The 12,248-nt window shown below is 50.4% G+C and overlaps 1 protein-coding gene across 2 annotated transcripts; it reads left to right on the top strand.

Moving 5' to 3' along the window:
* The first annotated feature begins 445 nt into the window (after nucleotides 1-445).
* On the top strand, nucleotides 446-3,614 carry TSPO2 (translocator protein 2). 2 transcript variants are annotated; one of them, XM_008994379.5, is made up of 4 exons: nucleotides 446-487; nucleotides 2,016-2,208; nucleotides 2,595-2,736; nucleotides 2,976-3,614. In XM_008994379.5, the coding sequence occupies exons 2-4, from the start codon at nucleotides 2,036-2,038 to the stop codon at nucleotides 3,171-3,173; spliced, it is 513 nt and encodes a 170-aa protein (XP_008992627.1). In that variant the 5' UTR covers nucleotides 446-487; nucleotides 2,016-2,035; the 3' UTR covers nucleotides 3,174-3,614. The 2 variants fall into 2 exon arrangements, with proteins under 2 accessions (XP_008992627.1, XP_008992632.1); XM_008994384.5 differs by lacking the exon at nucleotides 446-487 and adding an exon at nucleotides 1,527-1,590.
* Nucleotides 3,615-12,248: the final 8,634 nt, after the last annotated feature.

Below are 12,248 nucleotides of genomic sequence, written 5' to 3' on the forward strand. Positions count from 1 at the left end.
TCATGGATCATGAACTTACTTCCAAAGCTGGTGCTTGCCACCCTTGGGGACAATCCCAGTTATAGGGAGGATCTGGAGAAATTTGAGGGCTCCTACCACTCACTCCCATGGCCACAGAGCTGGTTCATGGGATGCAGAGACCACAGGCATCAATAGCATTATAACTTGGGGCTGAGCTGTCACAGGAGGTCCAGGTGTCACAGTGTTCAAACCCTCACCACAAACCCTCAAACATTTCATCAAGCGGTAGCCTCCAGAGGCCAGACATCAAGAAGGGTCTGGCAGGCCAGGGGGCCCCTCCTGAGAGAAACTCTTTGGAGCCATGAAACAGCAACTTGGACTTCCCAGCCAGTGTCACCACCCTTGTCATCTGAGAAAGGCAGACCAGCTGGGAGAACCACTCCACCCTTCTGCCAGCCCCACCCTCCTCTGCCGTCCACACATCATACGTCATCAGGCACCCTGCCTGGGAGGTGTGCTGCCCGAGGTAAGGGGAGCCCAGGCCTGGGAACCGGGAGGCACTGGGAGTGATGAGTGTCAGGAGAAAAGAGGATGGGGGCGGCAAGGGGCAGGGAGGGGGCCTCCACCACTGGACAGAAATATAGAGAAACAGGAAGGCATAAGATGAGCAAATGGGCAGTGAGGAGCAGAGAAAGACGAGTGAAAAGATGCACAGGCAGGCATGCTGCTCAGCTCTGTCCCAGAACCTCCAGGACCAGTGTCCCTGACCCTTGACAGAAAAGGATGGATTAGGGCCAGGCACAGTGGCTCACGCCTGTAATCCCAACACTTTGGGAGGCTGAGGCGGGGGGATGACCTGAGGTCAGGAGTTCACCAGCCTGACCAACATGGCGAAACCTCATCTCTACTAAAAATACAAAATTAGCCGGCGGTGGCGCACACCTGTAGCCCCAGCCACTAAAGAGGCTGAGGCAGGAGAATCATTTGAACTTGGGAGACGGAGGGTGCAGTGAGCCGATGAGCTGAGATCTCACCATTGCACTCCAGCCTGGAAAACAAGAGCAAAGCTCTGTATCAAAAGAAAAAAAAAAGGACGGATTAGGTAGTCAGTCCAGAACACTGAAAATAGATTGTTTTCTGCTCTTCAAATCTGGTCAATCATGGCGGGAGGCTGAAATCATGAACAAATGAGAAGAACGATATTAGCTGGGGCCTTGGTTGGAGGAGGGTCTGTACATTGTCCCACATGCCAATGACATTCAAAGCAACATGCCAGTCAGCATGGCAGCTTTTTAATCAAAGACCAGGCGTTGTTTCCTTGAAAAGTCAGGCCACAAGAAACCTGGATGCTTGTGCTTACCTGCTGACCCTCTGGAAATGGAAAGATGGAGCAGGAAGCTCATCCCCCACAGCTCCAGGGGTAGAAGAGAGCTAAGGCTGCAGAGAAAGGAATCCACAGTGTCAACAGGCTGAGTGTGAATTTGGGCAGGAGGTCAGCCTGGGTGGGCCCCATGAGTATACCAGTCTGATACTGTGAGATAAGCCTAGGGCAGATGGGCTACCCCATTCGTGACTAGAAAACAGCCCCAGGAATCTCTGGCTCCTGCTTTCAGATCGTGGTCTTTCCAGGTTAGTTGCTGTCAGCTTAGGTAGAAAATTTCTTGGTGAGGGCCAGCTACACCCTGAAGAGCTGCCCACTGTGGGAGGCAGAAAAGCTGGTCACTCAGGACCTGATCTCCAGGAGTCAGATGCACAAGGGGGAAGGACTTTCACTCAGAAGTGGTTATCAGTGCTGGGCCAAGTGTCCACCAAGTGCCAGAAGAGTGCTATGGAGAAAAAAAGTCCACGGAAGCCAGAAGATGGGCAAGTTGGGGCCTGGGGATGGAGAGTGCTCAGAGGCACAGGACTGGAGCTGGCCAGGGAGAGAGGAAGGACCTCCGGGATTAGACTTCCTCTGAGGGGCTCAAGCCAGGAAATGAGTCAGGTTAGGAGGCAGAGACAGACGAGGAGACACAGGGGAAGGCTCATCAGTAGCATGTTCTCTGCCTTCCCAGATTTTGCCTCCTCAAGGTGAATGCGGCTTCAAGGGGCCATCTTTGTGCTCTTGCCCCACCTGGGGCCCATCCTGGTCTGGCTGTTCACTCGTAATCAGATGTCTGGTTGGTGTGAGGACCCGAGGATGCTGTCCTGGTGCCCGCTCCACAAAGTCCTACTGCTGGTACAGACGATCATCTACTCTGTCGTGGGGTGAGTCCTTGTTTCTCACCTATGGCCCCAGTACCCACCGGGTGGGAGCAAGTCCCCTATATGCAAATTACTGCCATATACTGGCCTTCAAAGGCAGGCACTTTGTCTTTCCACTTATGGTGGGCCCCCCAGAAAGTAAGAAACCCTCTGAGGCTGCCTGGGGTTCCAGCTAGCTTTTCTTCCACCCTAAGTCTCCCTACCCCCTCCCCGACCTCGCTGTGCCAAGCTTCTCCTAACAACGCCCTCCCTGGCCCTCAAATGATGCCTAGACATATCTGCCCCCATTTCAGCCCATAAGGATATCCAAGAGTTTTTGTGCCAGAGAGCCTCCTCCATTTGCCATGGCACCCCCTCCATTGAGTGTTTTTGCTGCCATCTCTCCACAGCTACGCCTCCTACCTGGTGTGGAAGGACCTGAGAGGGGGCTTGGGGTGGTCCCTGGCCCTGCCTCTCGGCCTCTATGCTCTTCAGCTCACCATCAGCTGGACTGTCCTGGTTCTCTTTTTCATAGTCCACAACCCTGGTCTGGTAAGGCAACGGTGCTCAGTAGTAGAAGTAATGTGGGAGAGGGTGAAACCAACAGACCCCAGAGCAGATAATTCAGCAGAGCAATCGAGTGCAGGCAGATAACAGGTGGGCAGATTTCTCTGCACTCCCACTGTGTGCACAGAGCCCCAGGGACTTAGCTTGATGCTGGGCTGGGTACTGCAGAAAGGTGGAGGAGCCGGTTCTCGTGCAGCCAGCTGACCCTCAGCCCCTGTGCCCAGGCCCTGCTGCACCTGCTGCTGCTGTATGGGCTGGTGGTGAGCACGGCACTCATCTGGCATCCCATCAACAAGCTAGCTGCCCTGCTACTGCTGCCCTACCTAGCCTGGCTCACCGTGACTGCAGCCCTCACCTACCACCTGTGGAGGGACAGCCTTTGTCCAGTGCACCAGCCTCTGCCCACGGAGAAGAGCAACTGAGGCCCTAGGGAAAGGGAGAGGAGGGATGGCCAGGGTGGGGAGGAAGAGTCTGCAAGCAGGGCTGTGGAGCTAGGGCTCACCCCAATGGGACCACACTCCTGGGTCCCCTGGTGCCTTTTTTCCTTAGAAATCAGAAAAATGGGAAAGCGGGGGAAACTAATTTTACATCTAAATAATAAAATCCTATTAGTAACTCTGAGGGTATGATGTGAAGCGTGTGTTTGAATGTATAATATGATGCCTAGGGCGGCAGAGTGGGAATAGAAGCCTGTATGTGAGTGTGTGCACAGGAATGAATGTGTGAAGGCAAGGGGTGGGCTTACCAGTTTGCCTCCACTCACATGCCCTCCCCACATGGCAAAACGATTTAGCACTCAGACGTTTCATTATCTGAAAAACGAAAGCCTTTTACAAAGTGACAAAAAAGCCAAAACAGAAAAATACACTTAATAGAAGGGCACTAGGAAGCCAGGCCTGGTGACTCCCACCTGTAATGCCAGCACTGGGAGTCCGAGGCAGGTGGATCATGAGGTCAGGAGTTCGAGACCAGCCCGGTCAACATGGTGAAACCCTGTCTCTAAAAATACAAAAATTAGCAGTGATGCACACCTGTGTCCCAGCTACTCGGGAGGCTGAAGCAGAAGAATCGCTTGAACCCGGGAAGCAGAGGTTGCAGAGAGCCGAGATCATGCAACTGTACTACAGCCTGGGCGACACAGGGAGACTCCTCTGTCTCAAAAAAAAAAAAAAAGATACTAATTATATATGTTAAGGTTATGTAGTATATATTATACATTAATTTGCATATCAGATTTATGACACAATATCCAGTTATAACATATTATGGTTGTATGATATATAAGTTATGAATGTCTGATAAATAAGATTATAGACCAGTTTTGCTTTCATACATTCCTATGCTTTCCTTATTTTACATCAATTAATTACTATTAGAATAAAGCAAAGAACATTGAAAAAAAGAGATTAAGCCTCAGGGTGCTGACAGGTGAATTCACAGGAGCTGCATATTCAGACTTCTATCTTGCTTCGCTTTTTCTAAACCTTTTAGTGGCTTTTAAATTTTTGTCTCCTCCCTTCTCTGATTTTCTTCTGCCCTGGTTTTAAGGCCCTGATGGTGGCAAGGAGTGACCGCCCCTGGGTTCACGTCCCCAAATCTTTAATAAGATCAGCTGGAAGGCCCAGACACCTTGCAGTAGGGGGTCTCCACCTGCTACATCATGAGATCACTGGGAGCGTTTAAAAATCCTGATCAGCCTCTCCAGGGAGGAGGCCTGAGCACCAACATTTTTAAAACTCCCTGAGACCTTCTCAGGTGCAGCCAAGGCTGAGAACCACAGCTGTTGGGAGCTTTTTACATATTCCAGGGACCCCGCTAAGGACGCATAAATGAGAACGTTGCGGGTGGGCTCCTGGCATCTTTAGATTTAACAGCTCCTGAGCACTTCTGTCAGCCGCTTGAGCACAGATCATTTCTCAGAGTTCGTTTAGCCTTGACAATCTGAGGTTTTGTGAGCTGAGTTTTAGAGCTGAAACAAACTGTGTGCTCTCGGGTGAGAAGCCACGAGGGCAGCATAATTTGAGGAGAGGAGTGGCTCTTTCCAGAGCTCACCCAAGAAAGGGAGTCTGCAGCCTCCCCTCCTCCACCAAGGGCATGCTCAGCCCAGAGCGTCAGGTCACCGGCACCCCAGGAGGACACACACAGTGTCCCACCCACCTTTGTATCTCCAGCCCCAGGGCAGGGCAGAGCACGGAGTAGGTGCTAGTATGTTTTTATTTGTTGATTAATTGAATGATTAAATGAATGCATTGTCATGCGTTCAAAACAAAGGCTGACCAGCAACCTGCCCCCACCCCTATGCCCCACCGCTACTTCGGAACAACTGAAAAAACAACAGAAAGGTTTTAATCATTTTGGAAACTCCTGGTGCTAGTGTGCAGCTCAACCGAGAACCACGGCTGCAGGGCATTGCTTCTCAGTGTGCTCCAGAGACCACCTGAGGGACTTGGGACTCCAGCCCCACTTCATTTCAGACCCAGGAAATCAGATCATCTTGGGGAATGAAAGCAATAGGGTACAGTGTTTTGCATAATGGCCAAGGAGTCAGACCAACCTGGGGTTGGATACTGACTCTGTTATCTATTAACTGGTAAGCTGGTGCAACTTTTAGCTATAAATACTAATTGACGGAGATGAGCTCAGAAGCCACATTGCATGGGTTCTTACCCCAGCTCCACTACCATTGTGTGATCTTGGCAAGTGGGCACCCTAGATGTATCTTCCATTATCATTATTATCATCTCATAATAATATATGCGTTGTAATATATGCTACCAATTTTATCCAGGTTACCAGCTCATTCTAGAAGTTAGGTGGAACCTCCATAAAGATGTCCAATGCCTATGGTATTACTCTGACCTCCTCAGGGCAGACTGGAGCCGCTAACCCATGCTTTGGACTTGGCCCTAGAAGAAAGCTTAATTTGGGCAGCATCCCAAGCCCTGGGCTGCCATGACTGCCTGATACAGCATGAGCCAAACTAAAAAGATTTTTGGCCTTGTGCAGAAACTCAGCATGAAAGAGCAGAATCCCAAGTCCGAACTCTTATCCTCTGACTCCAAAGTTGTCCTTAAAATCCCCCTCTGCCCCAACTCCTTGGTTCCTGGTGAAGGGAGCCTCTAATCCCACAGTCTCCCGACCTCCCTGGGCCTATTGTCTTTCTCCTTACCCTACTTCCCAGTTCTGAGCCCAGCCTGGTGGACACCTGCCTTTGGCCCTCCTCTCTTGTTACTAATAGTTGTGCCTAAATAGGCTTGGAGCTGCCTCTTCTCTTTGTAAGTGTATCCCAGGATTCCACCATCCAAATTCTGTGTGTGCATTTTGTTCTGAGGCAGTATTTTTCCATTTGCCTCTGATTTGGTAAGTGCGAGACAGACAAGATCATAAGGCTCTGCAGATCTCCCGTCCAGTGGCTGGAGAGGCACTAGGTAAAATAGCAGACCCAGGAGGTGGCATATCTCATTCTATTGTATCCTAGTCCATCCTTTCCTCCCCTAAATCTTCACTCTTCCTCACTTTGCCGTTATCTGCAGAATGGAGACATAGAGGAGCTAGGTGAGAGGGCAGACTGGTAGGTCTATGTCCAGTGGACAAAGGTGGGTCAGCTGGGCTAGGAAGGGCAGAGCGCAGGAAGTGTTTATTCTGCACGTCTCTGGCTGCTCCTACCTACAGGCAGGTAGAGCTGATACACAGGGGAAGCCTGGAGGCCCCTGAATGTTGTCAGGCCTGGGCCAGGGTTCCAAAGTCTCTTTTCTTTTGTGAATAGCCACCATTTGCTTTATCTCTTGGCATTCCCATGTACCCCAAGCCCAGTTTCAGAGTCTTCCTAGAGGTCCCCTTTCTTGTAGTTCCAGAAACCAAGCACACAATCCCTTTGTTTTAAAGATTCTACTGCTGATTCTCATTAGCAGCTCACAAGGTACTCAGTCCAAAGCCCAACTTTGCTGAGGACTCTCAGATCTCGACCTTCCTCTTCTATCCTCAGGTAGAGCCCACCAAAACATTCGCCTGCCTCCCAGACTCCTCCCCCCAGTCGCACCCCCAAATGTCAAGGACACTCCATATGTTCAGGCTCTTCTTCTGGTATGCAAGCCAGGGGAAGCCATCCTGGTCATACCAGGGCCTCGACCATGTTCATCTGGGCTTTTGTCCCTTTCAAGTTTCCCTGGCCCACACAGAGATTATCTGCTAAGAGAAGCACCAGAAAAATCCCTCTAACACTTCCACTTGCGCCTACTCCAACACATTTCTCATCTAAAGGGCTGAAATTCTCCTCTCAAAAGTTGATTGTAGTTTATCACCTCCTCCCAGTAGGTTCTTTGGCCTTGCAAACACCCCTTCAAAGAGGAATTAGTCACCTTAATATACATGATCCTTATCAGATCACTTTCTTCAAAGACTGAAAGCGGCAGCCCTGGAAGCCAGGCAGTGCCACAGGAGCTGGGCAGTGCCAGGAGTAGCCACTGGAATGGAGACCATGGTGACCAGGACTAAAGCCCCAAAGCGGCAGCCCTGGGAGCCAGGCAGTGCCACAGGAGCTGGGCAGTGCCAGGAGTAGCCACTGGAATGGAGACCATGGTGACCAGGACTAAAGCCCCGGGAGTCGCCATTTTGACCAGGGCAGCATGTCCCACATGGCAAGGCAAGCATTGTGTCCTCTACAGAAAACCCTGTCCTGCCCTGTGATTCTGGTGCCTTCTCCAATCCCAGCCTCAGACTCTGGGAGACCCTTGGCCCCCTCCCCTCTTCGCTGGCCAAGGCTGCTCAAAGCCCTGAACGCCTTGTGTTTATGTCAACAGAGCAGTTGCTAGAGGAAGCAGCCTCCCGCCCTCCAGAGGGGTGCCTGGTGCCCGAGGCCTGTTGTTTGTGTACCTTGTCTCAGTAGTGACCGGAGGGGCAGGCACGCCTGGGCTGGGTGTCTGGGGCAACGTGCTGTTGGGGTCCCAGCTGTCCCTGCACATAAAGCACCGACTCCATCAATGCACCCCTGAGGTATCCTCTTTCACGGAGTGAGAATTTAAACCTTCCTCTGGTGAGGTTTCTATTTTCCACCAGCCCCCCTCCTAGCCTCTCTGCTCCCTTCCCAGTGAGGGCAGCTCCATATCCAGCCAAGATCCAACCATGCCTGACCCTGTTCTCTCCTTCTCAGCCACCTCCTAGAATCTCCGAATGTTTTCTGAAATGACCATAGGAAATGGGACAGGGAAAGGCAGGCTGCAGCATATCTCAGGCCTAACCCAGCTCCTTCCAGCCACTGCCATCCCTACAGAGGGGGCAAGGGCCTGCAGAGACAGGCTAAGACTTTTCCAATTCTGGTTTCCATCCCCACTTGCTAGCTGTCTGGTATCCTTACCTGTACCCCCACCACACAGATACACACACACACACACACACACACCCTTCATGTACCAATTACTTGCTAGAGCCTGGTCTTCCTGCAAGAACTCCTTCTCAGCCTCTTCAACTCCTGCTGGTCTCTGTCCTTCCCTTCTCCTGGCGCCAAGCCTCAGGGGTCCTGGCAGCAGATGAGACTGAATGGTGGAGGAGGTAAAAGTATGACTCTGGAAGCACATGGCTCTGCCCTCTCTAGCTGCATCACCTTGGGTAAGTCACTTAACCTCTCTGGTCTCAGTTTCCTCCCCAGAAGAATTAGGATAATAATAGTACCTACCCCAAACATCCTTGTGAGGAATAAATGAATTAACCTACATGATGTTTTTAGGGCAATGTCAGGCCAGCATCAAGGACAGTGTTAATGTCAGCTTTCCTTGTTACTAAATTCCAGGGAATATAACACAGTAGGAGAAGCATGGAACTTAGGAGCTGACAGATTTGGGTTCAAATCCCAGCACCCCACTGACTCCACGTGTGACCTTAAATGAAATACCTTATTGCCCAGAATCCTCCTGTGTAGCAGGGGGACTACTGATAGAACCTTACCCAATAGGGTTAACATTGGGAATGGGGTGTGCCAGCCCTTAAGAGTATAGAGGCAGCTGTAGGCAGGGGAGTCAAGCTCCTGGCATCTGATTCCCCAGATTAGTTGCTGCACTCTGGGGCAAGTAGGGTAAACTGGTCTGACTTGGAAAGAAGAGCCAGGGACCAGCCAGGAATTCAGGCCCCCAGGAGGTGCCATAAATAGAGCAGGCCAAAGGGCCTCTAGGATGGCAGGCTGGGAGAAGGGGAAGGCTCAGAGGAGCAGTGAAAAAGGAAGCTGTCAGTCATCAGTCTGGGGGCGGGCCCAGGGTCCTTTCCCAAATGTCAAAGGAAAATTGTCTATAGGTAAGGTAGGAGAAAGGGGTCACTCTTCAGAGAGGACCAGCCTGAGACCACCTGTGCACCATTCACTCTGAGCTGTTGGGAGAAGCAGGAAATTCTCACCACACCATTCACCTGTTGTCTTCACAGGCCCATTCTGCACCCTATTTTCAGCGCTTTGGCCATTTTGAAATAGAAAGCAGTAGCACAGCCTGTGTCACAGATGAGAAAACGGAGGCCCAGAGATGTCAAGTGATTTGTCCATGATCACACAATGAATCAGGGGCTAAGATGGGGATATGAACACAGAATATTTTTTGCCTCCTAATCCAGGGTTATACATGACAGCCAAAATAGAAGAACCTGCCCTTAGGGAAGAAGTCTTTCTTGCAAGGGAACAATGAAAACTGAAAGGGTCCATCCTCCTCGCTTTCCTCCGCAAGGCATTTTACTCTTCCTCCGTTGATCCAGGCATATCACCGCAGCTGGGCCTGGGAAGTGGGGGAGGGATGCATTTGTATAATAATGCGTCTGAGATGTTTAGTCAAAGGCAGCTGTGTGCAGCCCTGGGCATAACACTGAACTTCGGCTCGGAAGACCTCAACTCAAAGCTCGATTTTATACAAATCCCTTTACCTTTCTAAGCCTGGAGTCCCTCATTTGCAACATGAGCCCAATAATTCACAGTCAGGTGAGACTGGTGTAAGGACTAAATGAGACATTGCATGCCTGAGTGCCTGATTAATGCCCCAAATACGATAAAGGCTGGGAGCCCCTGGTGAGGCAGCGCCTTATTCATCTCTGTATTCTTGATATTTACCACAGCACCTGGAACACAGGAACCTTTGATAAATGTTGACTGAACAAGAGAATGAAATGAACTCTTTGCATTTAAATGTGGTATATTTGTGTGATAACAACATTCTTTGCAGTTTATCAGCTGCCACTGTCTTTTTGTTGTGGACATAGGCATTATTACCTCTACTCTGTGCTTTATTCCCCTGGAAAAATTTCTGAAAAAATAAGATCTGGATAAAAATGCTTTTAGTGGCCAGGAGCGGTGGTTCATGCCTATAATCTCAGCACTTTGGGAGGCTGAGGCAGGCAGATTACGAGGTCAGGAGATCGAGACCATCCTGGCCAACATGGTGAAACACCGACTCTACTAAAAATACAAAAAAATAGCTGGGCACGGTGGCCCGTGCCTGTAGTCCCAGCTACTAGGGATGCTGAAACGGAGGAATCGCTTGAACCTGGGAGGCAGAGGTTGCAGTGAGCCGAGACTGCACCACTGCACTCCAGTCTGGTGACAGAGGGAGACTCCATCTCAAAAAAAAAAAGCTTTTAGTAATAAGTCTAATGGTAGGGCGACCATATAATTTGTTGTCCATAGTGGGACACCTCTGGGAGTAAAGGGGTGCTATTAGCAATTATGCCTGGACAACAGGAAGAGACCATGAGCATCCCTGGCAAACCAAAATGCTGGGCATCACACTAACAGAGCACTCTGCTGTTTAGGAGGAGGGGGCCTAAATCTTCCAAGCCGTCTTGACTCTTCTCATCCCCACTGTGCAAATCCATTTGGAGCTGTTTTCAGATCTGTTCCCCAGTGTTCTACTGTTCCTCATTTTCAACCTGCAAGTGACCCTGACTCCTTCCTTCCACTTCCCTGAGAATGGCCTACAGTGTCTGCACTGCTCCAAACAGGAAGACTTGTGTGCCGCTAAGTACCCATCATGCGAGCTGCAAAAATCATCTAGCCATCCTCTGCTGCTGTTTCAGCTCAGGGTCTTTTCTAGGAGCCCCTATCATCTCTCTGGCCGCGGTAGGCTTCTCACTGGTCCCCAGCCTCTGCTGTCTCCAGGTGCTCAGACCACCGCTCATCTGTTCAGAGACAATGGCTTCCCACCCCATTCAGAGAAAAAGCAAGGTCCTTGTAACAGCCCATAAGGCCCCAGCCCCTTTTACCCTTGTTATCTTCCTGGCTTAATCCCTTAGACCTCTCCAGCCACTGAGATGTCCTTACTAGTTCCTTAAACACCCCAGGAATGCTCACTTCTCTGAGCCTTTGTTCATGTGGCTTCCTTGCATCAAACAAAAGCTTTCCTCTTAGGTATCCAAATGATTAGCTCCCTTGCCTCCTTCAGGTCCTTTTCAGTTGTCTCCTTTTCAAAGTCCTTCACCCTGGCCATCCTATAAGGTTGCAACCCCACCTCTTAGGACTTCCTGTCTCCCTTTCCTGTCTTTTCTCCTTGGCACTTATCAACACCGCATAGACTATGTATTTTACTTATCTTATCTGTTGTCCTGTCCCTGAGGCTCCACAGAACCTCACAGCAGGGATTTTCATTTGCTTTGTTCTTTTGCCATATTCCTGGTACCTGAAACAGCACCTGGCATAGAGTAGATGCTCAATAAACATTTGTTAAGATGAATAAAAGACTGACTGCGAAGGCACAAAGCACAGAGGTTGAATATCTGGCCTGAGGAACAATGGCCTGCGTTTTAATCCTGGCTCTGCACACTTCTGTGAGTCTCAGTTTACCTGTGTATAACGTGGGATAATACACATTGCCTCCCAGGGCTGTGGCAAGCATACATCTGATTTCATTTAAACCCCTAAACCCACTGCCTGGCCTATTTCCAAAATCTCTGAGCTGAGTAAATGGCAGCTATTGTTACTCAGGGAGGCTCCTGATCGATTTGACATTTTGCATTATGGCTTCGTAACAGGCAAATCAGCACCCACCGCTTTTGAGTCACAACTCACACACCTGCTCCCCAGACTGTCAGTCTTTAGCCCACCTCTTCCTGCGCCCCTCCTTTCCTGAACCCAAGTTCCCCCAAAGGAAATGGCCTGTGTCTCTTTGCAGTCACCCCCTTTCAACACACATCTCCTCCTGCTGAAATCTCAGAAGGCCACCCTCCTAAATCTCAAGATGCCCACCCTGTGGCCCCTTCCACACTCTCCCCCAGTGGAGCTAGGGAAGTTGGGTGGGAAACAAAGGTGAGAATACAAGGTGAGCTAAGAGGGAGAATTAGAGGAGAGTTGGCCAAGCCATACCCACCTGCCAGCTTCCTGTCTTTGCCTACTGATAAATAGGGGATACTAATGGCCAGATTTTCCATTCCCCCACAGCAGCACCCGCCGTCACTCAATTAAAAAAAGATAGAGGGAGAGAGTCTGGGGGAGGGGCAGGAGGCCTTGGCTATAAAGCCTGTGGCTGAGTAGGGAGAGC

The sequence above is a fragment of the Callithrix jacchus genome, chromosome 4 (assembly GCF_049354715.1).
Source record: "Callithrix jacchus isolate 240 chromosome 4, calJac240_pri, whole genome shotgun sequence".
Lineage (NCBI taxonomy): Eukaryota > Metazoa > Chordata > Mammalia > Primates > Cebidae > Callithrix > Callithrix jacchus.